Genomic DNA, 26,078 nt, shown 5'->3' on the forward strand with positions numbered 1-26,078 from the left:
TTGAAGCTGCTCTTCTCCAAATACCCTATGACTTTCTCACTGGTATGACTTGTGTCTGGTTGTCCCACCAAAGCCCCATGCAGTCATGGGGCAGACTTCTAGAGTCTGTGATTAATTCACAATCCAATGCTGGGATTATAGGTGTAAGTGCCACACCCACTGATGGCCTCTGCTGCTGCTGCTGCTGCTGCTGCTGCTGCTGCTGCTGCTGCTGCTGCTGCTGCTGCTGCTGCTGCTGCTCCCTTTTTGCTATTTTTTTTTGTTGTTGCTGTTTTCTGCTGCCATGAACAGATGCCCTCTGCCATGTGCCACTCTGCCTTGGAGCCAGCTAGGTAGGGACTGAAATCTCCACTAACAGTGAGCTAAATAAACTTTTCCTTCCTTAACTTTGGGCATTGGGTATTTTGTCCCAGCAATGAGAGAAAAGTAACTGAGACATTTACCAACATGTACACATTATTCTTAGTGACTTTTCTTGTCACTTAAACATAATACCTGACACCGGAGAGGTAAAGGAGGAGGGGTTTATTCAGGCTCACAGTCTGTAAAAGTTTCAGTCTGTAGTTGGCTGGCTCCAAGGCAGGGTGGCATGGTGCAGGGGCATAGGAGAGAAGATCTGCTCCCAGCACAGTGCACAGGAAGCAGAAAGTGTAGAGGGAGGAGCAGGGGAAGGAGAGAGCTCCCCCTACTCCTCACCCTCAGTGACCCCTCTTCTAACCAGCCACCTCCTAAGAATGAGTCAGCTACAAACCCCCATAATCAAATCATCTTCCCAAAGCCCTACTGAAGAGGAATGAGGCTTCAGGGGACATTGTAGATCTGAACCCTGATAAACATCACACTGAGGATTGTACACGATCGCACGGCAGCTTTTGAGAGAGATGAGCAATCCTTCCTTCTGGGAGCATTTTATTCGCTTGGACTCCAGCACCCCATTCACACGTGGTGTCTGTTATGTCTCCCCAGCCACTCACCCTGTCTTCTCATCCTATTGACTCATGGGAATCTTATCAAGTATCCTGCATTTAAGCACCATCCTCTTGCCCATCAGTTCTAACCAGAATCCCTCATCTAGCACTTTCTATTAAACTCTAATACACTGGAAACTCCCCTTATCCAGAGCTCAACTCCTGATCTTTATTCTTCCTGCGTTAAAAACAAAGCCATGCCCTACACCAACCACAATCTTGCCTGTGACAAGTCATCCTGTCTGCCTAAGCCTAAAACCTTAGAATCCTTCTAACACTGTCTGTCCTTCAAAAAATCTTGTTTGCTTGCCTCTAACATTCACTTAGAATCTCACCATCTCCACAGCTGCTCCTCTACTCCATTATTTCTCTCTTGAATAGTAAAAGAACTCCATGTACCTGCCTCAGGCGTTTATACTGGTGGTTCCCTCAGTAGGCAATGTTCTTCCACCCAACATCTTCATGGCTGGGTCCTTTGCCTCTTCTGTCTTTGCCCAAATACCACTTTCCCTAGATCTTAGTGGCCTCCCACTTTACAACTACCCCCTCTTTCAGCACTTGTTCTGCCCCTTCTCTTTTCCCCCATAGCACTTCATCACCTTCTTAATACATAGTTTATGCAATATGTTTCTATTGGTCCCAAAAAATGTATCCATAAAAGCAGAAAATTTTGTCTAGTTTGTTCTCTACAGAAGAGGAACATTTAATGCTTTTAATCCAGACTTCCAATTTGCTTCTCAAGAAATGAAATTATTTAAAGATATCAATAAAGAGAAACAGGAACAGTCCCTCTTAAGGCTGCAGGTTTGGCAAAGGCTGCTGGCATGAAGCCAAGAGAATTGCCGTGCTGGGTTCCAGGTGTATCTGATAAATCAGGGGCAGGCAGGATTTGCTGATATCTTGAAAACTATGGATGCTCACCCCAAATGGCACTCATGTATAAAGTTTGGAAAGTTGACCATCCCTACAATCTTTGTAGAGGCCACCATGGGCTGGTATATAAAAACCATAGCTAAGAGAAGCAGAAGTGGAAAAGGAAGAGGGAGGAGGAAGAGGAGGAAGAGGAGAAAGAGAAACACAACATAAAGAGGAAGGAGGAGGAGGGGCCCATGCCCTCCTCACTGTGATGGTCACTGGGATGAAAACGATGCTCAGATGAGAAGATGGGTAGTTGCAACACGGAGTTTGAACATTTGGAGAAGATCTTTGAGAGCAAAGCTTGCTAAAGGAAGAGAATTCATCCACCAGGTCTGCCATAGTTTGAATGTGTCGCCTCTAAAATGTAGATGGTGGTTACTGTCATGCTACTAAGAGGTGGAGCCTAAGGTTGTGAGTGTTTCTCTTGCAAAAACAGGATTTAGGCTCTCACAAGAGAATACTTCACACAGCTTCCGACTGGCGTGCCCTCTGTCCTTCTCTAAGGGAGGATGTAGCTCGAAGTCTCCCCTAAGGTGAGACTCCAGCACCTTGATCTTCTCAGCCAGCCTCAAGGAACTGTGAGAAATACATTTCTACTTCTTAACATGACCCAGTCTCAAATATTCTCTTATTTGACAAAACTGATGAAGTCTGACAAAATGGACTAAGACAATGTCTTAAATGTTAGCCAACACATAGGTAGACTTAAATAGCTCAAAGTCAACCCCAGGAACAGTCACACTGAAACCTCTTATTTTAAATTTTATATTGATAATGTATAAAGTTCACAAGACAATCAGAAAAAATACTATTTAGGTATTGGTAACTTGATTTTTAACAAATGAAATCAGCAAACAGTCTATCCAAATAATCTGAGCCATTATCCACCTGGCTTCTGTACAACTTCATCATTAGACATATTTCATCTAAATAATTCAGTAAAATAGTCTTATTGAGTCCCCACTTGTCTACCCAATATCCCTTTGCTTGTACCTTTGAATTCAGAAATCAGAAATCCACAATTCGGCCTGGGTAGTTTTTCCTAATCAGTCACCTCTCTGGGACAGGTACAGGAAGGGAAAGAAGAGGGTCTTCGTTAAATCTACATAGAAATGGTTGTTTCACTGAAGCCATTCTTCACGTTGTAATAACGCTAATACAGAAAACTCTTCATCTGAAATCTATTCCACAGCTGATATTTGATGCCAACCCTTACAGTGATAAAGGCCACAAAAAGAAATCCAGAGGCACTGCATTTAAATGCAGCCAATCCTAAAAGGTTCTCTGGTTAATTTCTTTTCCCTGTTACCACTCATCAGGAGACAAGTTTGCCAACAGCCATCAGACAAACACATCCTCGCTGGACCAAGGCCAATAGCAAGCAGCACTGTGGATCCAGCAGCAGCAGGGCGGAGGGTGCCAGGGGCACCGCCTAGATGAGAACATGCGGGGGCTGCTGGGCAGCAGCTGGAGGCAGTTTGGACATGCTGGCAGAGGGACCTACGAGTGGTTAACCAGCGAACCAAGCGTGCCTCTCCTGGAGACCCAGCTGCAGGTCTGTACCTCTGCTTTCAGCCTTTTATTCCCCTGAGGTATTTTGGTTATCTGTACTTTTAAAACCTTAAAACTAAGGGGCAACATCTTGTATTATGGATAGAACAAAAAAATAAGTTTGCTGTGTGCCAGGATCTGAAGGAACTAACTTGCAAGTTCTAAGTTTCTTTGATCATGGAACGTTCGAGGGAAACTCAACATAAACATATCCTAAGACTATTTGCTACAGCAACGATATCAAAGAGCACCTGAGGCTTGGAGGCGACAAATTTCGGTGCTTGAGTGTTATGATGTGCTTTGCTCAGGAGCAGCATCTATAGACACAAAGATATGAGACTCCCTTTGGTTCTCAGCTCTGAAATGAGCACTGTTTCTAAGAGCAGAAGCCAACCCTCTTACTTCAGAAGGAGAACAGGGCGTTAAGGAAGCTGTCTCTCCCTAAGACAGCAGCAGCTGCTGTGCGGGTCCGTGAAACCACTAAGGAGTCTCAATTTAAGGGAGCGATGAGGGAAAACATTTGTAGAAACCTAAAACAAAGAATTCTATGACCAGAGGAAAGATGGGTGACAATGCTGAGCACACACCAAAAAACCAAGAAATAACCTTTTCTCTAGAAATTCAGCTGTAAGATTGGTATTTAAATGCTCTAAAGCCACCTTTTATAGAAAAAATATATAGCTATATCCTATAACAGCTATACCTTTAATTGGATATTTCTCTAAAATTAAAGCCTTTGAATAAGTACACACATAAGAAAAATATTAAAAGAAGAAATTTTGAGGCTACGGAATAAATGAGGATATTTGACTAGAAAAGATACTCTTTCTGCATTAAAAACAAACAAGCAATGCAACTAATATATCATAAATAATTAAATAAGCAAATTAAAGACATCATAATAAGCTGGTCCTATAGCTCTGGGCAGCTCTTAACGGGGAAAGAGCTCAGCTCAGGAAATAGCCCTAGTCTGTACATCAGTAAGTTCTCTCATGCCACAGGGTGTTCTTCACATTTGGGCAAACTCCACCAGAGGAAATACTGACTGCAGCAGCCTTTCGCAGTACCAATAATACCAGAAGTGGTACAATTGTAAACATCAGTCTATCACATAAATCCTTTTGGATAGAATATTAAGTACCATTATATTCTGTGCATATTGAACTCCTTATGAGAAATAGAGTACTTAAAATGTGATGACTACAACTGATCTGAACCCATTATATACATTATTGATGTAGAATAGAGGAAAAAATGATGACAAATGGTCTGTGTTTACTGGGATAGAAGAGTTATTGTCTTAAGTACTAAAGGGTAATTTTAAGATATTTAATACTGCACTTGTGGAAGAAAACATTATGAATTTTTTTTTACTCCAATTTGATTTCTTATAGTAAACTTACTTACGGGCTCATTCTTTCTTATACTTTTATGATCAAAGGACCTTCTTATGTTTCATTTCTTTATTTATTTGGGTCTCACTACACAGCTTGTACTCCTAGCGATCCTCCTGTTTTCAGCCTCCCCTCCACTGGGATTACAGGCACCATGCCCAGTCTCAGGGTCGACTCACTGCATGTGGTACCAGGGATTGAACCTGCATCCTTGCACTTTCCAGGAAGGCGCTTAGACTGCTGAGCTACCTCTCTGACCTCTCAAAGGCCCTTCTTACGTCACAACAAATTTTAAATGAATTATCTTGATATTAATCTAGATTATATATGATAAAATAAGCAACCTCTAGTTTGTAAATATAACTTATTCACACTCATAAAATGTGTGTGGACTTAGAAGCCCAATCTGTCTCACCCCTCAAAAAATCACTGATCTTATTCTCAAGAAAATCTTTCATTTTTATGCAGTTTAAGATACAATCATCTGTTACCAAGAGCAAATTATCCGGCAATATAAATATTAAATAAACCACCTAATTTTACCTGAAAATAACTATACAAAGCCAAATAGCCCATTCCCTAGCTAGGTAATACCAGAAAAACATCTGTCCTTACCACCAAAACCAAGCAGAGAACTCCAACTCTCCTAGTTTCCTTAGGCTTTATTTCAAATAAGCAGAAAAAAATCTTATCATTTTAGGGCCAGGGAGATAGCCTGATGGTCTAAGCACCTGCCTGACAAGTGCAAAGACCCGAGTTTGATCCCCAGTACTGCATGCAACCCTGTACCAGATAAATAGCTTATCATTTTATTTGCTTAAACATAATTTAGGAGACTTTAAAATATTTTTACATAAGTGGTAGATATTAAGATTTACATTTGTCCTTGTATACTTTATATAATAAACTCTTTAGTATTTCCATAACTTCTTCCTAGCTGTATTAAAAGCAATGTTTGTATAATTACAATAGCATTTTTAAGGTGTTTTCATGCCCTGATGTTGAAGCATCATTTCATGGTTATATTTTGCTCCATCAGAAACTTTTTCTTTTTTCTTTTCTTTTTTTTTTTTTTTTTTTTGTGAGGTAATACTACAAAATCAATCTTTCAGGTTACCTAAAATATACGATTCTTCTCAAAAATCTAAAAAATTATATTTATCCTACAAATATTATAAAGAATATACAAATTTGCAGGCGCAGGGGCGAGGATTCCGCCCGCAGCGTGCACTGAGATGGTGATTGAGACTGGGCGTGATGGCACGTGCCTATAATCCCAGCACTTGGGAGGCTGTAAACAGGAGAATCACTCCCAGTCCGATCTAGTAGTGAGACCCTGAACACCCTGTAGACCTTTCCCTAAAATACCAAAAAAAAAAAAAAACCAAAAAAACCAAATTTTATTCATCACAAGTGCCAGCTAACCAAATAGAATTCACTTATCTGCATGTACTGCAAACACATAGCCCTGTGAGAGTTTGTTCTAGAGTTAAAGAACTCAAGTCTCATCCAGAGATTCCCTCAGAGCCTCCAGCACTCCCATTTGGGCTTCGGGAAGGCGACTAGCAGGGTCTTCTAGGAAAAGGCTAGAGCTGGGGCGTGGCCCGTAAGGATTTCTCCCCTTTCTGCTCTCCAGCAGCCTTCCTCTGCATAGCCCCTCCCACCAGGACGAGGAGCAGGTGAGACCTGAGACCTCGGAAACTGGGAGGCAAAGTCAACTTCTCCTTTAAGATGTATCAATGCACTGTGGCACTGTGTCCTAGCAGACCAACATGGCCCCTTTATGGGCGGAGAACATTAATTCTGGATAAAATAAGTACCTAAATGGAGAGAGTAGCCACTCAAAGCACGAGTGGTAGGTGCCCCAACTCTAGTGGAAACCCTGGGACCACTACCAGAGTGCATTATGCAACGTTCTGCATACACTGCCTGGCAGAGGAACCAGGTAGAGCCATGACGCTGAGGTGAGCAGAATGGCCAGGCCCGGGTCCCTCCCTGGCTCCTAACTCATTCTCCTTCCCCAACTCAGGGCGCCCAGCGGACGAGCTCCAGCCAGGCGGACGCTGAGCCCTTCCTGTGCATCCTGCTCCCGGCCACAGCGCTGCTCTTCCTGGCCTTCCTGCTGCTCTTCCTGTCCCGCCGCTGCCAGGCTGCGAGGCCCCAGGGCCAGGTGTTCAGCATCGACCTCCCGGAGGAGCAGTGCCCCGCGGGCGAGGGGCCCGAGGTGACTGACCTCCTGGCCGGCCTCCCCTGGGCCAGCGAGCAGCGCGTCCCCTACTCGCCTCTGCCCGCCAGCCGGAGCCTGCTCGCTGCACGCCCTCCGCCCTCCTACGAGGAGGCCACCAGGCACGAGGCCCCGGGGGTTTCTTCCGTGTGATCAGGGTCCCTTAGCTGGCCGGACCAGTCGGTCCACTGCCTGGGACATGGTTTAAAATAGCTCCCACCCTCGAGAATGGAACAAATGGACGTGTGGGCCCCGAGAGAGGGAAGAGGGCACTGGGCCACCAAAGGCCCTGCTGGCCGGCTCAGGCCTTCCCTGGCGGGATGCTTGACAAGGGTCGAGGCCTCAACCCATCTTCAGGTGGCTCAAGGAGCCACCCTCGCAGTTCTCGCAGGATGACCGGGCTCCCTGAAATATATGGTACCAGAGAAAAACGAGGAAGTTCTGGGAGAGCGGAGAAAACAGTTTTCATTATTAGGGAGCGCAAGAACTAGCCCTGAAAGTCAAGAAAAGGAGAAAATGTGGCCCAAGAAAGGTAACTGCTTTTGTCACCAAACGAACTTTCTCTTTGTGCACCAGTTTTTCTCAGGGTTTCGTCTCTGTGAACGTTTCCGGATCTCTAGGGTTCCAGAGGAACAAAAGAGCACTAGGGGCTGCAAGGGCTACTGTGTTGTAAATAATGAGAAAAAGTGTTACAACCTTAACAATGAAAGTACAGGTTGCAAATGCTAAAAAGCAGTACCAAAGCTCTCCCAGTCGCCTCCTTTCTAGTTATCACGCTTGCTTGCCTTCTGATTTGGGGGCTGGAGTGGAAGGGGGATTCGGCTTAGTTACACAGTAGCCTTATGGGAATTGACAATGCAGTGACAGAAAAGATAGCCGCTGCTATTCCGTGTGATCTTATTATATATGCCACTAGTTGCATCTGTCGTTTGTCTTAGTAACATAGCACTGCTGTAGAAGGCAGTGACGCTGTAACTGAATTTGAACCGACTCTCTGAGAGCAGACACCAGTTTAACACTGGAAAGGAAAGGTCAAAATGTTGGTAAAGAGAAAGACCCACTTGAACAGAGAGCCCTTATAAATTACATAATTCCAATTTCTGGGTTTCCAGACACCTGAACTAGAGCGCAGAGAAGCCAAGAGTGCATCGATACTTTACAGAACACGAGCTAGGACCGGAAGGTCCTTCCACCGAGCTAGACATTTACCCACAAGCATCACACAGGTGGGATTTCAGCTAGGATCCAGATGGGGGCAGGGCTTACACAGAGGTACACGCAGGTGAGTTTAAAACACTTCTTCATTGGTTTTTTTTTTTGGGGGGGAGGGCAGTGCAAACGCAAATAAGGAAACTCCTTGATGATTCTCAAAATCAAAAAATAGTGACTTGTAATTTTTTGACACCAACACTTTTATGTCAGATAGGCAGTGCTGTCAAGTTTTAGGAAAGAAAAAAACAGCAAAAAATAGACTGCATTTAAGTGTAATCTGATAGAAATAATGGCTGTATCTTTGAGGACTATAGCAAAATGTAAACTACTTAGGTGAAAATCAATACCATTTCTTTTAAGGAAACTGTACTGAATGATTCTCTAGAATGTTAAGAGAAATAAACAGATGGCAATGAGATACTCAGCACAGTCTTCTTCAGATTGTTTTTTTTTTTTTTTTTTACTCCTAATAATCTAGTTCTGCATGCTACTGTTCATTCTTTCCCAATTAACATTCCTTCCTTGAGATCGGAACCTGATTTGCTTCTGCAACCCGGAAACCACCTTAAGGCAGGCTGGACCCATCAAAGCACCAGCAGGGCCATCACGTAATTGATCATGTTTCAGTTCCTTTGCCAGGGACTGATTTCATCTTTAGACTTACAAGGAGATCTGCAAGAAGGGATTTTCTAGAAAGGTTTGCCTTACTATTAAAAATGAATATATGAAAGGAAATGCTCTTACTCTTTGCTGGATGTTGTGTGTTTGCATGAGATGACCGGAGCTGTTGCAGCCACTTTACAACCATGAGGCACGGCACCACTCATGACTGATAAGGGGAATTGTAGAGTAGAAAAATATGTGTGCATTTATGACATTGTATGACAACTACATTAACCAACTTCCTATATTTTCATGACAGAATATCTTGCATACTATTTTAAATCACTTAAAGCCAGACTTGCTACATAGGGACAAAAGCCTCCCCACCTCTACGATGTCTCAAAATGATGAAGGACTTGTATTTCCACGTTTTAAAATGCGGTAAGATTTACTTAAAATATATCACCAGTACTAGGACTTGTTTAAAATGTTAGCAGTGACCCGGGAAAGGTCAGCATGTCATCTTATGGAACCGAACAGCAGCAGTGAAGCAGCTAAACTCCAAACCAGGAGTTACTACACTGTGAGCCTCAGGCCAAATCCCACTTGTATGACCAGTGCAACAACAGTGAGCTTCACATTTCTAAATAGCTGAAAAGCACAAAAAGCTTATTTTTTCTGGTACTGGAGAGTGACATGAATTTAAATGTCTGTCTAGCAATGATGTGTTTTGGGAATACAGCCAAAGGTCAGAGTAGGTGCAGTGGAGACTATGGGCCTCAAAGCCGAACATATTTACCGTCTCGTCCTTCACAGAAACTGTTTGCTGGCCCTTGTGATGGCCCCGTGGATTACAGCCTTGATTGCCTAATAAAATCCCTTGGAGAAATTTCAGGAATGTCAGTCCCCACACCCAGCCAGACCAGTTAAACAGAAATCAAGCCAGTGATTGTCAGAGATGGGTATTCCATTGCCATCTAAATACTGTAGGTATGTGAATTCAGCAAAATAATCCAATATAGTCCAGTAGTCCATAAACTGTATACTATTTTACACTACCCATCTCTGATAATACTAAACAAAAAAGGGGGATATAAATGGAGGACCATTTTGTATCTGTATATACAAAATAGGATAGATATATAATTACTTTCTCTTAATTCAATGAGAAGAAAGATTTGTACTAATAGTGTTTGGACAGGATATCATGTCTGCATCTTGTACTATGAATAACTACTATGAAGACAACAATATGCAATGTATTAATTATTGTAACTGTCCTACTAACCTGTTTTGAAACTGTCTCATTGCTATTTGTTTCTCAATAAAATTAAAAAAAAAAACAAAAACAGTGATGGTAACATGAGCCAAAGTGGAAGGTTCTTACTCCAGGTAACAGGGTGGGATGTGGCTAGTTTCAATGTGGACAGATAGGAGGTCATGGGTGGAGAGAGAACCAGCTCCAGAGACACGGCTTTCCAGTCACTTCTTACTCTCCATTTCCTGAGCTAACCCACAGCTGCAGGCAAAGTAACTCCCAAAGCGAGACTCGGGTGCAGGACAGGCGGCCCCTCCATGTCAAGGGCAGGACCTTGGTTCAGTGTTGACACGAGTAGCAAACACAAGCAGCGCCTGTTATTAGTCTTCCAGGAAAGACTGCAGAGTTGATCGTTAACTACTAAGAAGCACTAGAGGACAAAACATCTTCAGCTGAAAAAAATGAAGAATGGGAAAGAAAATAATAAAATCGGTTAATAGAATGTGGGCATTTGCACTGAGAGCCACACCAGATGAGAAATTTTCTTGAAGTTATCATTTGGTAAAAGGAAAGTAGCCTGCACATAGACTGGGAGGGACCCTAACGATGATAAGAAACTGACCAAACTGGAAACTCTACAACTCTGTTGAGATCCAATGGCAGTCACAGGGCAAACCACTGCCCCTAGAGAGAAAGACAGGTGGATACAGGGCAGAACATACCTGAGCAGAAGGCCACAAGTCGAGCCAGCCAGGAACCAGTCCTGGGGATGAAAAATCTGAATTCTAATGGATGAATTGCTGCTAGGGACTCTGAGTAGACAAGTCCAAGAGATAAGAACCCCAGAGGAGCATCTACCAGAGGCCCCACAGTTTGGTGATTTTTATCTCCAGGAGACCTGCCAAGGTGCTCATGGAAGATGGAGCAAACTCTCCTTGTGCTTCTGGCAGGGAAGGCAGCCATTTTGAAACACACTGGCAGGCCCTTCCTTCTTAATAGGGCCTGGCCTCAGGGAGCTGTTTAACCCAACCTAACCACCAGAGGTTTCTCAGAGCACGATTACCTGAGGGAAGAGAATTCCCAAGTCGAGGTCTCTATCCCATGGTTGAAGGGAAACACTCAAGGCCAGCCCCCTCGAGCCACCCCGGCCTACCTAAAAGAGAAGAACCCTGAGAAGATCGCGGGCCCACTGCAGAGGCTGCCTAAAAGATCTTATGAGAGAACTAGAGAACACCCCTTCTCCTGGGGTGGAGCCGCCACAACACCACAGCCTCACAGCTCCTTTCACTCAGCTCATTGGGTCCACCTTTCAACAAAATGTTATAGTAAGTGGCAAGATCCCACTGCTGGAAGAGCAAGCCTCGGAGCTGGCAAAGATGTTGGAATTACCAGGCCAGAAATGTAAAACAACTATGATTAAGGTTCTAAGCTCCCTAGTAAGCAGCATTTAAGAAAAGTAAACAGTGTGTGAGAACACATAAGTCATCAGTCGAGATGGAATTCTGAAGAGAAAGTTAAATCGAGGAAGTGCTGGAGATCCAAAATACCAACACAAATGCGGACCGGCTTTGATGGGCTCATTAACTGACTAGATGCAGCTGAAGAGAGCATCTGCGTTTGAGGCGATGTCAACAGAATCTCCTAACACTGAAAACTGAGGAGAAAAGGAAACTGAGAAAAGGAAGAAAATATCCAAGACAACAACAAATGGTGGAACATATGCATAATGATAATGCTCAAAGGAGAAAGGAGGATGGAACAGAAGTATTTGAAGTAATAACAACATATTTTCCCCAAATTAATGTCAGACACCAAACTGCAGATCCAGGAAGTTCAGAGAATATCAAGATAAAATGCCCCCTTGGCTGGGGAGATAGCTCAGTGGTCTATGTACCTGCCTGGTAACCACAAGGGCCTAAGTTCGATCCCCAGTACTGCACGCCATGTCGGCCCCAGAACCTGGTGTGGTAGAGCAGGCCTTTAATCCCAGCACTGGGGAGGCTGAGACAGGAGGATCACTAGGAGTCTGAGCTGCATTAGTGAGACCCTGTACCAAATAAATAAATAAAAGATTTTTTTAATTAAAAAAAATTGCCCCCAAATTATACCTAGGCATATCATATTCAAATGTAGAAAATCATAGTCAAAGAAAAAATATTAGATGAAGCCAGAGCAAAAGAACACCTTACTTAGGAGCAAAGATAAGAATTACACCCTACTTTTCACTAACCATGCAAGCAAGTGGGATAGAGCAAAATATCTAGTGTCGGTGTATTTTTTTTTTTCCAAGACAGAATCTCACAATGCAGTTAAGGCTGGCACTGAACTAGCCGTGTAGCCCACACTGGCCTTGAACTTGTAGATCCTCCTGCCTCAGCTTCCTGAGTCCCAGGATCACAGGGGAGCACCACCATGCCCAGCTGCAAATTATCTAGTGTTGAAATCAGAAGAATTCTGTATATGGCATAGTTGTTCTTTTAAAGTGAAGGACAAATCAAAGACATTCTCAGACCAAAATTAATAGGATTTGTAGCCAATCTATCTCCCATACAAGAAATGTTAAAAGAAATTCTTCAGAGAGAAGGAACATGATCAGAAATTTAGATTTAATCCTCAAAGAGAAGATTGGAGGAGTAAATACGGGTGTATAAAAGCACATTTTTCTTACTCGTTATTGATCTAACAACATCTGTTGAAAATAAGAATAGCAACAACGTATTTAACTACACATGCTTTTGTATAGGTAAAATAAATGACAGCAACATATATTCAGGGGAGAGGAATCCAAAGCGTGTTCTTTTATGACACTTGCGCTGCCCATAAGCTGGTACAGTGCTGTCTTAAAGACAATAAATGTACAATGCAAACCCCATAACAACTCCTAAAATTAAAAGTAATCGTTTACTTGACGTCACTGCGAGCGTAGCTCTGTGCAGTGTGCCACTTGCCTAGCACGCTCAAGGACACGGGTTCTGTTTCCAGCACCACAAAAATAGTACAACTGATATAGCAAGAAATGAAAGAAAATAAAATGTGGGAAATGCCTGTTTAAAACTATGAACACAAAACATTGAATGAATGATTAATAACCTTCCAAAATGGGAAGCGGCAGAGCCACCTGGCTGCACTAGTGAATTCTATCAAGCATCTAAACAAGCCATGGGACCAGTTCTCTACAACCTACTAGAGTACTGAAGCTGAGGGAGTCCTTTCTAATTCATTCTGAGGACAGCATCATCCTGGCTAAAAAAAAAAGTGAAGAGATTAAGTTTTACAAATAGGAAAACTCAATATTGAGTACTATATGAATTTTAAAAATTCCTAGAAGATAAATAAAAGAGAACCTAGAAGACCTTAGGTAGTGCAATGACTCTTTAGCTATAACACCAAAACCACAATTTATGAAAGGAATAATCATAATTGATCAATTGAGCTTTGTTAAAACTAAAACCTTTCTGCTTTGAGAAAGACACTACCAAAATGATGATAGGACAAGCTCGGGAGGAAATATTTGCAAGTGATAGCTGATGAAGGGCTGTCATCCAAAATGTACAAAGGACTCCTAAAACTCCACAATCAAAAGAAGAACAACCCCATTTCAAAAATGGACACAACATTTAGATGTCTTATCCAAAAATACACAGAGACAACAAATAAGCACATGCAGGTCGCTCCAGATCCTGTGGGACCAAGAAAATGGATAGAAGACAGGAAGATGCCACCGTGGGCTGCTGCTGCTGAAGCCCAGAACACTAGCACTACCACATGCTCACAGGCAACTCTAAGTCACTGCTGATAGGAGCACAAAATGGCCCAGCCATGTGGAAGACAGTCTGGCAGTTTCTTACAAGAGTGAACATATTTTCATTCAGTGATTGCATTCCTTGTATTTATCTAAATGTGTTGGAAATGTATGTCTATACAATAGTCCACACACACACATACTTATAGCAATCTGGTTATGATGAATAAACTCAGAAGCAATCAAGATGCCCTTCAGTAGGTGATCAACAAACTCTGAAACATCTGGAAAAGGAAATAGCATTCAGCAGGTAGAACAAATATTATTCAGCACCTACGAAGCCAAGAATAGAGATGCAGAAGCCTCAAATCCATAGTACAAAATGAAAGAAGTAATCTTAAAATCATACTGCATGATTCCAACTATGTGACATTCTAGAAAAAACAAAACTACAGACATAATAAAAAAAGGTGGACAATTCCCAAACATGAAGGAAAAAAAATGAAGTTTTTTTTTAAACTTTTAATTTTTTTATTGATAGAAGGCCTCACTACACAGGTCCAATTCATAGTGATCTTCCTGCCTCAGCCTCCCCAGCACTGATTACAGGCATGCACCACCACACCAGGTTTCGGGCCCAGAATACTGGCATGGCATGGTGCAAGGAATGGAACTCAGGACCTTGCACTTGCCAGGCAGGCGCTTATACCACTGAGCTATCTCCACAGTCCCACAGAAAGTGTTTTTAGGGCAGGGAAATTATTTTGTATGATACAACAGTGGTGGCTACATGTCATTAATATGTTTTCCAAACCCATAAAATGCGCACCACCACCAGTGACTCCTGATGGGAACACATAGGCCATGGGTAACAAGGTCCACATAGGCTCACGGATTATAACAGATCGCCCACTGTACAGACAGTGACCGTGGGCCATGCTGTGCACACGGAGGCCACGTACCTTCTACTCTAATTTGCTGTAAATCCAAAACAGCTCTCAGAAATCTCTTCTTTAAAAAAGAAATGAGATGATACATTATGAAAGAAAAATTATTTTGTAATAGTTTATGGCAAGAAGTTTTTTATTCATTTATATATACATGTGTGTAGATCCATACAGGATACATTCATTATACATTTATATTACAGAGATTGTTTTGAAAGCAATGTTAAAAAATCTTTAACTATTAAGTTTGTATCAAGAGTTAAATTTCTCTTCAAGTTACTCCTAGGATCACCTACAGATAGCATTTACTTTTCACCCCTCTGAAGCTGGAGTCAGGCATCATATCTGTTAGCGATCACAGTGTCCTCAGGGCTGTGTGCAGTAGCTCTCCTTGTCCTCAAATCCCCACCCTGCTTAGCTCATGCACACAGCTGGATACTGCAGGAGCCAATGGTGCCAGCTCCTTCACCTGGATTCTGAGAAAGATGAAAAGAAAAAAATAAATATTCTGATGGCAGGCCCAGAATCTCATCAGTTCTGTTACTCACTATTTACATTTGCTTTAGCACATTAAAGGGACTCATTGCAGTGGGTTGTTGGGAAGATCCAATGTTCAAACACCCGTATGTCTAAAAGGCCTGGTGAGTGTTGGTTCCTTTCTGTATGTGTCATCCTTTGTGACATATCACATGTCTTTGCTTCCTCAGTGGGACTTGACAACTGAATTCTCACAGTGGGACCAGGGCCACTAGAGCACCCTGGACACCATCTCCCGAGCTCACTCAGCTTATATTTAAAGGCCCATGAAAATGTTTTCTTTTATAATTAGAAGGGGGAAAAAATGAACTTCCCAGGACAAAGGTTATATTCATCTTGATATCAATACAGTCATAAAATATGATTGGTACATATATAATTTTAATACAGAGCAAGGGACCCACTGAGGCAAACGTGCCTGGGCTCACACAGTGGGAAGCTGACCCCAGAAACGGCCCCATGCAACACAAGCAAGCCTAGGCAAGCACACAAGAGAAATCAAATTTTCCCCTTGGAGGAAATAAGAATTTCTCCTCTGTCCCTGAAAATGAGACCTACCTGGTAAATAAGACCTACATGGGATTTCTTGCACTTGTGTCTTAGTTCTAGCCACACCTTTCCCCTTTGCCTTCCTCCTATTTTATTAGTGTCCCTATGACAAAAGTTATCAAGGATCTTCTTAAAAAGTTTTCTCATTAGAACATGTTGCAGTACGTTGGGAGCAGCTAAAGCTGGAAACTGATCATCCGTGAGAGGGCAGGACAAGACCTCGATGCCTCAAGCAGTCAAGCTACCTCAGTCGTGAGAAAAACATTCTTCTTGGACAATTTCAGCAGTTAGTTGCTAGGCAACCTGGTGTCTCCTGATACTAACTTTGCAAGAATATAAACACCCCTGCTATTGTTGTTGGGTCCTTGCAGATCAGGGAAAGAGGCCTCCAGCCCAAAGAACGCAGCTCTTATCTCCAGTGTGTCTTCTCCCCTTTCATGCCACTGCCCCTTGTACACAAAGACAAACACATCCATCCAGTCCTGCATAAGGATGCCATTTATCCTGGGGAGTTGGCTTGCACATGTAGCACATCTTAGTTCATTTTCACCCTCTGCTCCCCTTCCTTTCCTCCTCCTTCCAACTCTCAGTTCCTTCCCATTTATAAAAGTTCTATTTCCATTTTTTTCTTTTGATTCTTTTTCTCCCACCCCCTCTCCTTCCCCTCCCTGTATCCTCTCTTTATCTCTTATTCCCCTTCCTATTTGAAAACAATCTCCCTGCCTCCTATCATGAAGTGCTTATTTTGCTCTTATTTTGTATTTGGGGCTTTTCACACAAGAGAATCATGCAATATTCAGGCTCATGTGGTCTTGTTTTCTTCCATGGGCCAATGTACAAGAACATGACACACAAGAGCATTGTCCAGTGGACAGGAGACCTAGTAGTTCAGATTATATATTTTCATTTAAAAAACCTACATGGGTAACTACTACTTATCACCATTCAACATCCAAGGCCTTCCTAAAAGAGATAATGAGGTTTGATTCTTAAAATCACAGGTGATTTATAGTTGGACAAACACAACTACTTTCTGCTTGTACAAATGAAACAGAACAGGAAGGCTGAATCATGTGCCCAAGGCCCCACAACCAGGAAATCACAGAGCTTGTATGAAAATCCAGATTCTGGAACATGAATTTAAGACAAGAAGGAGTTAGGGTTTTCTAATCTAGTAGAAGAGGACTGACTTTTAGGAGGATTCTGCTGGGTAGTTTGTGACTACAGCCAGATTGAAATCCTATCAGATCCACAAATGATATCAAATTCTTGTTCTCTGGTAGTAGAAATAGTTTATCGTTTACACTTTCACAAGTAGAATGAATTACATGCTAGCCATACCCAGAGGCATTTTGCTGTGTGTCTTGTTCTTCAAGAGTCCTTCTAAGGTCCAGCCAAAAAGCTCAGCAGATTAAAGCACCTGCAAGCAGGCACAGGGGCTGGGGGTTCAATCTCCAGGCCTGCCGTGCTGGCCCCGCCCCCAGGACGCACTGAGACAGCGATTGGGACTGGGCATGGTGGTGCGCACTTGTAATCCCAGATCTTGGAAGGCTGTAAACAGACGGATCACTATGAGTTTGATCTAGTAGTGAGACCCTGAATACCCTGTAGACCCTTCCCTAAAATACAAAAAAAAAGTCCTTCTAAAGGAACTTCGGCTGTGAAAGCAGCGTGAGTAGATTCTACCACAATCTCCTGCCTGAAGAACCTAATGTGAGCCCACAGTGTCATAATCAATTTGTAAAATAAATTGTGAATGTGGGCAGGGTGGAACCCATCTTCCTGAATGTTACATAAATAAATAGTTCAACCAGACTAAAATCAATTATTTTTTCAATTATTATATAATTATTTAAAGCTGAATTTATACACCTGCAAATTAATCAGTATGGGATACAAATATTCAAAACCAATATATATATCATGTTGACAAGTAAATAATCTTCCTTAACTGTAAATACCAACCAGGTGTCCAGAGAGTTCATCCTGTAGGTACTGTAGGGCAGAGTACCTTATCAACTGCAAATGGATGGGGCCAGACATCTGACTCACAGTTCTTCCAAGCATGATCCATGACCTGGTGCAGACTCACGAACCATGTACCAGTGTGAAGTAAGGCAATTAGAACAATTGAGAGTGATTAGAGACATTCATAACAACCTTCTTTAAAAACCCAGATATGAGGGCCACAGAGATAGCTGAGTAGTCTAAGCACCTGCTTAGGCGAGCACAAGGACACAGGTTCGATCCCTCGTACCACATGCTGTGCTGGCCCCTGAACCCTGTGCATGCCACATCTTTAATCCCATCACTGGGGAGGCTGAAATTACAGAAGGATCACTAGGCATCTAAACTGCACAGTGAGGCCCTGTATCACATGGTATGAAGTGCAAATAGAACTACATATTGGTTTATGATGAATTAGAAATTTTAAAAATTAATAAATGATCTTTTATCAGAGTAACTTGAAAAGCACTGAACTAGAAGATGAAACATCCTAGGCACAACTGCTATGCTTTTTTTCCATCTTAGGCAATTTTTAATCACCAGCTACCTCTTTCATGCCGTATCTCATTCTGTACATGCAAACCCAAGCAGACTCAGGTGCAGAGCTACACGAGGAGCCCCAAGGCAGCCGAGATGCAGGGCCTCTCAGTCGGCTGAGAATGGGCTGCTGCAAGGTCATCTTCAAGACCCTGGGCCTCACCTTCCAGGAAGTGGAGAGTGTGTACCACTGGACCACCTCTGCTCTCAAAAAGGCACTGCAGAGCCACGCCTGATTCCAGCCAATTCTTTTTTCTACATGGTTATCGTTGTTCACTGAGGTCTCTTTAATGTATGCTTGTTTTCTCCAGGTAAATGGTGCAGGCAGAAACAGAATGATGAATAGATATGTAGTCCTATAAAAGTTATTGTCAACAAGTACAGGATTACAAAAAAAAACTACAGGAATACAAGCCAATTCTCTCATGGGTCACAGTTGAGAAGTGTGGCCACTCTTCAGCAGCAGAAGGAGCTGCACTGGGAGGAGCTCACGGGAGCCCTGACCCCCTTGGCTGCCCCATCTTTTCAGGGCATGTCTTTCAGCAAGTGATCTACTAGAAATATTTCCTTTTAAGGACATTGAGATTTAGTTTCTTGTGGGTGCTTCTGAGAATGTTCACTGTTCTCTTGTGATATATTTAGTGTTCTACTTTTGCTCCAAAACAGGAATCCTCGAAAATCGATATAGCTGTCTTCCTTCTACATAACTCCTACCACAGCCTCAGAAGTTATATCAAGTCTCATTCTGATCAACACTGATGTTTGTTCAGGGCATGGAGATGCACACTTGGAAGCCAGCACTCTGGAGACTGAGGCAAGAGAATCACTTTGAGTTCAAGGCCAGCCTCAGTCACACAGGGAACTTGAAGCCAGCCTGTGAGACCCTGCCTCAAAAAATAAAACATTAAAAATTAAAAAGATGCCTTAATTTTGAAAGGCAAGGCATTTCTAGCTTTAGATTTAGCTTTCTGTCCTTTCACCCTGCAATTCCATCGATTTTCCTTGTTTTCTGTGGCACCCAAGAAAAGGGCTTTGTTCACAGGTGCTCCAAAAAGTACTCAGTCACTCTGTGTATCTGATCCATTCTATGACCTGTGTTCATTCAACATTTATCGAGCAATTACGCATCTATGAGGCAGTGAGTGACAAACTTAGGGTAAAACAGGCTTTTGTGGATTGTTTTGGGCCTAAACAATAGATGAGGATTATAATTCTCATCAAAAGTAAAGGAGAAGCCAGTCAGAAGAAAAGATTACATTTCTTGTTAGAATGCCAAGTCACTATCTACTTTATAGTTATCACATTTGATATGATGGAAAGCATAAAAGATCAAAGTTGTAATTATGCTTTGGGTACAAGAATGACCTCAGAGGAACAGATGACAGTGAGATGTGCAAACGCCAGGGCCAATGTGTACTGATTGATAAAATCTGCCAATGCCTACCACTGCCTTAAGTAGAGGAAATAGTCTTCACGTTATTGTTTGTAGAAAACATCGCAATCACCCCAAACTTAGCACCATAAAAGTAGCCATCTTACTGATCCTCACAGATTCTATTCATGCTGCAGCGAAGATGGCACCTACTTTTTGACTTTTGGGACCTCAGCTCACAAGATTCACAGGTGCAGATATTAAAGCTGTCATTAGAACAGCAGGTTGGATGCACAATAATACCATAGCCACCCCTGTGAAATAATTTTTTAAGGAACAACCAAAAACCAAGTTGTTCAAAAAGTAGGGGGTGGTGAATGAAAGCAAGAGACAGGAAAAGGAATATTGTGGGACTGTCCTGCTTCAAGGTTGTATATGGTGAGATTTTTGAACTTATGTGTAAACATAAGAAGTATATAATTCTTTATGCCTATTTTTAAAATATATTCTAATTTTTAAATGTTTTTATTATATTCTGTAGGGACTTAAACTTCAACATATCAATACTTGATGAAAAATACCTGTTCCATATTATGCCTAAGATGTTTGATATTCAGACAGATAGTGAGGTTAAGCTTAACAGCCTAAGTTGTATGGTAATAACAATAAGCTTGTCTTCTGGATGGTTAACAACCTAAGTTTGCCAACCAAAAGTAGAGAAAAAGGAGGGCTGCAAGGAAAGCCAACATTTTGGCCCTAGCCTTCCAAGGTCAATTAAGACTCAGGACATATGAGAACTTGTACTGTAACGTCATGTAACTCAGTAGTGTCCCAAATTTTCTGATCAAGGAGATTATGGGGCCAAAGAGGAAAGTGATCGATCATGTAGAGTGTGCCTAAGGAGAGTCACATGGAGAGAAAACATTCTCTCAAGCTTTCACAGAGAGCACAATGGCCAAGCAATGGCCGTGACTCATCCACATGACTGCACTGACAAAGGTTCTACAATGTGAGGTACAGGATCTCAGGATAAATCCTGAGGGGATTTCACTGACCTTATCAGACCCAAAAGCTACAACTCTTGTTGCATAGGTCCTGCTTTATCTTGTTCTTAACCATCCAGCAGAAAAGTATAAAAACGAAATATGAGAAGTAAAGCCATGGTGTTATGTTGAGCTGTAGGGGACTCAGGTCAACAATTTCTGACATTGCCAGTGAAGTGGAAGACCCAATACTATTATGGGCTGCTGAACTCTTTTAGAATATTTTGCTGAGTTTACACACCTATAATGTTCAAATAACGGAACTTAACAACAAAAAGGGGATGTAGATGAATGTCCATTTTGTATCTGTGTATTCAAATGGCTAGGATCGATATACAGTTACATTCTCTTAATGAATAGAGGGATTTGTTCTAATGGTGTTTTAAGTAGGATATCATGTCTGCATCTTGTACAGCAACTAACTACTAGGAAGAATGTATACAATGTGTTAATTGTTGAAACTGTCCTACCAGTTTGGTTTGAAACTATCTCATTGCTATTTGTTTCTCAATAAATTTATGGAAGAAAAAAAAAAAGAAGTAAAGCCATGCTGTTATGTTGAGCTGTAGGGGGATCTGGTCAACAATTTCTGACATTGCCAGTGAAGGGGAAGACCCAATACTATTATGGATTACTGAACTCTTTTGGAATATTTTTCTGAGTTAACACACCTATAATATTCAAATAATGGAACTAAACAAAAAAAGGGGATGCAGATGAATGCCCATTTTTTATCTGTGTATTCAAATGGTTAGGATAGATATATAGTTACACTCTCTTAATGAATAGAGGGATTAGTTCTAATAGTGTTTCTGAATAGGATATCATGTCCGCATCTTGTACAGCAATTAACCACTAGGAAGAGAATATGCAATGTGTTAATTATTGAAACTGTCCTACCAGTTTGATTTGAAACTGTCTCATTGCTAGTTGTTTCTCAATAAAATTAAGGAAAATAAATAAATAAATAAAAACAAACCAAGTTGTTCTGTTTTGTTTTTGTCTTTTTTTGAGACAGAGGTTCACTATGCAGCTGAGACTAGCCTAGAACTCACTTTGTAGCCAGGGTGGCCTTGAATTTGCAGTGATCCTCCTGCCTCAGTGTCCCAATGCTGGGATTACAGGTGTGCACCACCAGGCCTGGCCAAAACCCGACATTTAATTTATTTTATCTTATTTATTTACTCTTTTCGTGGTACCAGGGATCGAACTCAGGACCTTGCACTTGCCAGGCAAGGATTTATTCCACTGAACCATCTCCCCAGCCCAAATTTTGTATTTAAAATAAATAAAATTCAAATGAAAGTAATCTCTAAAGTATTTAAGATAATTCATGACAAATGTCATTACTTCAAGTTCTACTTACTGGAAGTATTTTTCAACATGACTAACCCAAAGTGTCACTATACACATAAAATAAGTATGTAAATTAGTGAAGTATTAAATAAGATTTCAAGGAGGCCCTAAAGTTATTTTTTAAACTTTAGAATAAATTCACTATATGCAAAAAAGAACTACAAATCTCTTTTAATCTTTCATACATGATATTTTTAGAAACAATGTATTTGTGCATACTAGCAAAATTGATGGCAATAAAGTATTTCTGAAGGATATTTTATGGGAAATAAATTCCTTATAGGATGAATAAGCAACGAGTGATTTAGTATCACAAACGGTGCTTTTCTTAATTCTTTTTACTTATGTATTTGGTACAGGGTCTCACTACCCAGCTAGGACTCGTAGTGATCTTCCTATCTCAGCCTCCCCAGCGCTGGGATTACAGGTGTGTGCCACCAGACTTGGCTTAAACAGTGCTTTACTAAAGCACTCTGAGTTCACCTTTGAGAACACAGGCTGCTCACATATTTGCATGTATACACACACACACACACACACACACACACACACACACTTTAGTCAAGGTCTGCAACTTGCTTTGGCCAACAAAATAGATATGGAAGCTACTTACAGAACTTACTGCAAGAAGCATTTCTATTCAATCCTTCTTAGTCAGAGTCTGCATTTGCAAATCTGTCTACTTGCTAAAAATATATTTATAACTCCACAATCAATGTCCACAGCACTCACCACTCACGGAACCTATAGGGAAGAAAAACCCTGAGTCACCTGCTCCCAGCAGAGGGGCAAAGGTGAAGCTCTGCGTCTTTCTGCTCTTCCACTCTGACCTAAACACATCCTGTCTGCAGCCTACTCGGCGCTGTGTTTTATATTCTTGGGTTTTTAGGTTGGTGATGGGTCTCTTTCAAATGACCTCTGCAATGCTGTTCGAGCTTGTAAGTCAGAAGTCTGTCTGTTAGGATTCTCATAGAGAAAATTAGGATTCATACTAGAGAAACTTCATTCATGGGTTATCAAGTTGGCTGTGGGTTCATTGCCAATGAATGAAAAATGCATATAAGTAAGGCATTGTATACAGAAACACCCACAAATCCAGGTTACATACAAATTAGTTGATAGAAATATGGTGGCCATATGGTCATGAAAACCTAATTCTGTATTTCCACACCAGCAACAGTTCTGGCCTCACTGCTTCCATGTTCAAAGTGACTTTGGAATATGTCATGGATTCAGTGAATTGCCTGTCATGAGGGCTCCCTGCCCTCGCCAGGCTGGTGGCGGTGCGCCTTTGCTGCAAGTTCTACTCAGCACCACAGCACAGCAACAGGCTGTCCTAGAGGGGCCACCAGACGCGTGAGGACTTTCTGGACCCTCAGGACAGAACGAGGAAGATTTCCTGCAGGAACTGCTGGGGAAAGCCAGCAAGCTCCGAGGGAGGCCCACAGCACCACTTAGTACTTCCTAACCGACACAGCCATTACTGCTCCTAAGACAGTGCTGAGCACTGCGTGTCGGGACTCCTTGAGAAACAAACAAAAAACACTTGGGTGTTAGGTGACACACTCACCCACACACCCACAAAACGCATACCCTTCTCCTTTCCCCTCTACTTTTGACTTTGAAATGCAGAAAAATAGAAATTATCTCAAAATATTTTGTAAGCCTTAAATAAAAGTATATGAGCTCTTACGTCACATAAAGATTAAGTATGAGCTTGTAGAATAGTTTAATCACCATGCAGCTACAAACCAGATTGGATTATTTTGAAATGTATGTAAAATTTGACCATTCTGAACTATAGCTTGTTCTAACTAAATCCCATCCATCTGATATACATCCTTTTCTTTCTTTCCTTCTGTTCTTTTACATGATGAATTACAACCTTTAAGTATAGAAAATTTAGCCTCATTGGTTATGGTCATCTTCATTAATTGCACATGCCACATCTAGATCAACAATATTTCCAAAATTAGCTGGTTCTTCTGCCTATTAAGTGCTCTCTCTTAAAAAAATTCTCTTGTTAATTATAAAAGATATTCTGCAGATTAAAGGAAAAACAAATATTTTAAACAACATGTAAATCCTTTCTTTTCCCTCCTTAATAAAGTATATTCTCAACTCCTCAAAGTCACCTAAGCAATGAATCACATTTGCTATGCTGTTAAACTAAGCAGACTATTTTAAGAAATAAGTAGAAATTCTTTATTGAGCCTTCACTAAATAATTCAAGCTTAGCTCTGCATAATAATGGATTTGCTGTAACCACCAGAAAGTGCCGTGTGTCCTCAGGCCACTACACAGGTGCTCAGGCAGGGACAGGGAAGGGAAAGAGAGGACATCAAGGGCTCAGAAAGCACTCAGCCCCACCTGTACAGTGGGGTATTTTCCAGTAATAAGAAGGAAAAATGTGAGGTACTAGTAATGCTACCTACGGCGTGGATGAATCTTCAAGAGCACTATGGACATGTTGCTCCCCAGGTGATTATACAGGAGGTTACATATTATGCGATTCCATTTATCGGAAACGTTCCGATTAGCCAAAGCTATAGCAGAAGAAAGTGATCAGTGGATGCCGGGGGTGCGCGGGACTGAAGAGGGCGGAGGCCTGGGAACATTTCCCTACCAGACCGTGGGGACGGTGGTACAACCTAGAGACTATGCTTTGAAGATCACTGAATAGTTTATGTTTCAAAAATAAGCTTTATGTAGCATAAATTCCATCTCAAGAAAATTAAAGTAATGGGCGCACCCACAGGGTGGTTATGATTAAAAAAAAAAACAAAAACAGACAATAGCAAGTGTTGGTGAGGACGTGGAGAAATACAACACGCCTACTCTGCGGCTCGTGAGAAGGTCAAACGATGAGAAAGGAGTTCACCACTTCCAAAAAAAGTGAAACGTAGAGTAATCACTTAGCACAGCAGCTGTACTCCTGAGTACTCACCCAAAGAAGAGGAAAAATATATCCACACAAAGACCTGCACACACGCGTTCACAGCAGCATTCTGTGTAATAGCCAAAAGATGGGGTAAATCCGAATGTCGACTAAGCGCCGAATCAACAAAGTCTTTTGCAGGCCATAGAAGGTAGAAGGACTGCAGTACTTCAAAATATTTGAAGCGAAGGAAGCCAGTCAAAAAGGATCTCGTGCCTTCATGGTCAAAGCCTCGGAGACAGCGACCGTGCGCGCTGCCCAGGCTGGGGCCCTTGGGGAGCCTGGAGCAGGGATGTGGGGTGGGGTGTTCGCAGGGAGATAGGCTCCAGTGTAACTGTCCCGACCGTGTGAGGGTTGCTGTCCTGTGAGTGAATGGTACACTTCATTTTCGGTTTGCGGGGGGGCGGGGGGGGATTATCACTAGGACTTTCAGGCTGCCCAGAACTCACCAGGACCCTTCTGCCTCAGCCTCCTAAGCGCTGCATTGCAGGTGAGCGCCACCAACACCTCCACAGTACACTTTAAAGAGGCGCATTGGGTGGACGTTCATCATCTCAGTAAGTCTGTTGGATTTTGTTTTTTTTAAAGATATCTAATCAAAATTTCTAAAACCCACTAGGGTCTGCCCTGCCCTTACCCGGCTCCTGGCGGGACGGGTTCGGGACCACAGCTGGGAACAGTCGGCAAGAACCGGGGCAAACCGACCTTCTCCCGCAGGCGCGGGGGCTGCACCCCCCTAGGCCTGCGAGGGCCGCAGGGCTGTTCCAGACTTGCGGAACCTGGAGGTTCCAGGAGCGCGCTCCGTCTTCCCGGGCGCAGGCCGCCTGCGGGGGGCGCTCGCGGGCTGGTGCGGGCGAGGCGCCCCGGCCGGTTTTCCGGCCCACGCACGGGGCGCTGGGCGAGCCTGCTCGCTGCAGACTGA

General features: G+C 42.3%; 1 protein-coding gene across 1 annotated transcript; it reads left to right on the top strand.

Annotated features, from left to right (window-relative positions):
- The first annotated feature begins 3,330 nt into the window (after positions 1 to 3,330).
- LOC111815986 (small integral membrane protein 28-like) lies at positions 3,331 to 7,208 on the top strand. The gene is made up of 3 exons (XM_023712199.1): positions 3,331 to 3,441; positions 6,499 to 6,510; positions 6,861 to 7,208. The coding sequence occupies exons 1-3, from the start codon at positions 3,331 to 3,333 to the stop codon at positions 7,206 to 7,208; spliced, it is 471 nt and encodes a 156-aa protein (XP_023567967.1).
- Positions 7,209 to 26,078: the final 18,870 nt, after the last annotated feature.

This window comes from Octodon degus, unplaced genomic scaffold (genome assembly GCF_000260255.1).
Source record: "Octodon degus isolate 3935 unplaced genomic scaffold, OctDeg1.0 scaffold00024, whole genome shotgun sequence".
NCBI lineage: Eukaryota > Metazoa > Chordata > Mammalia > Rodentia > Octodontidae > Octodon > Octodon degus.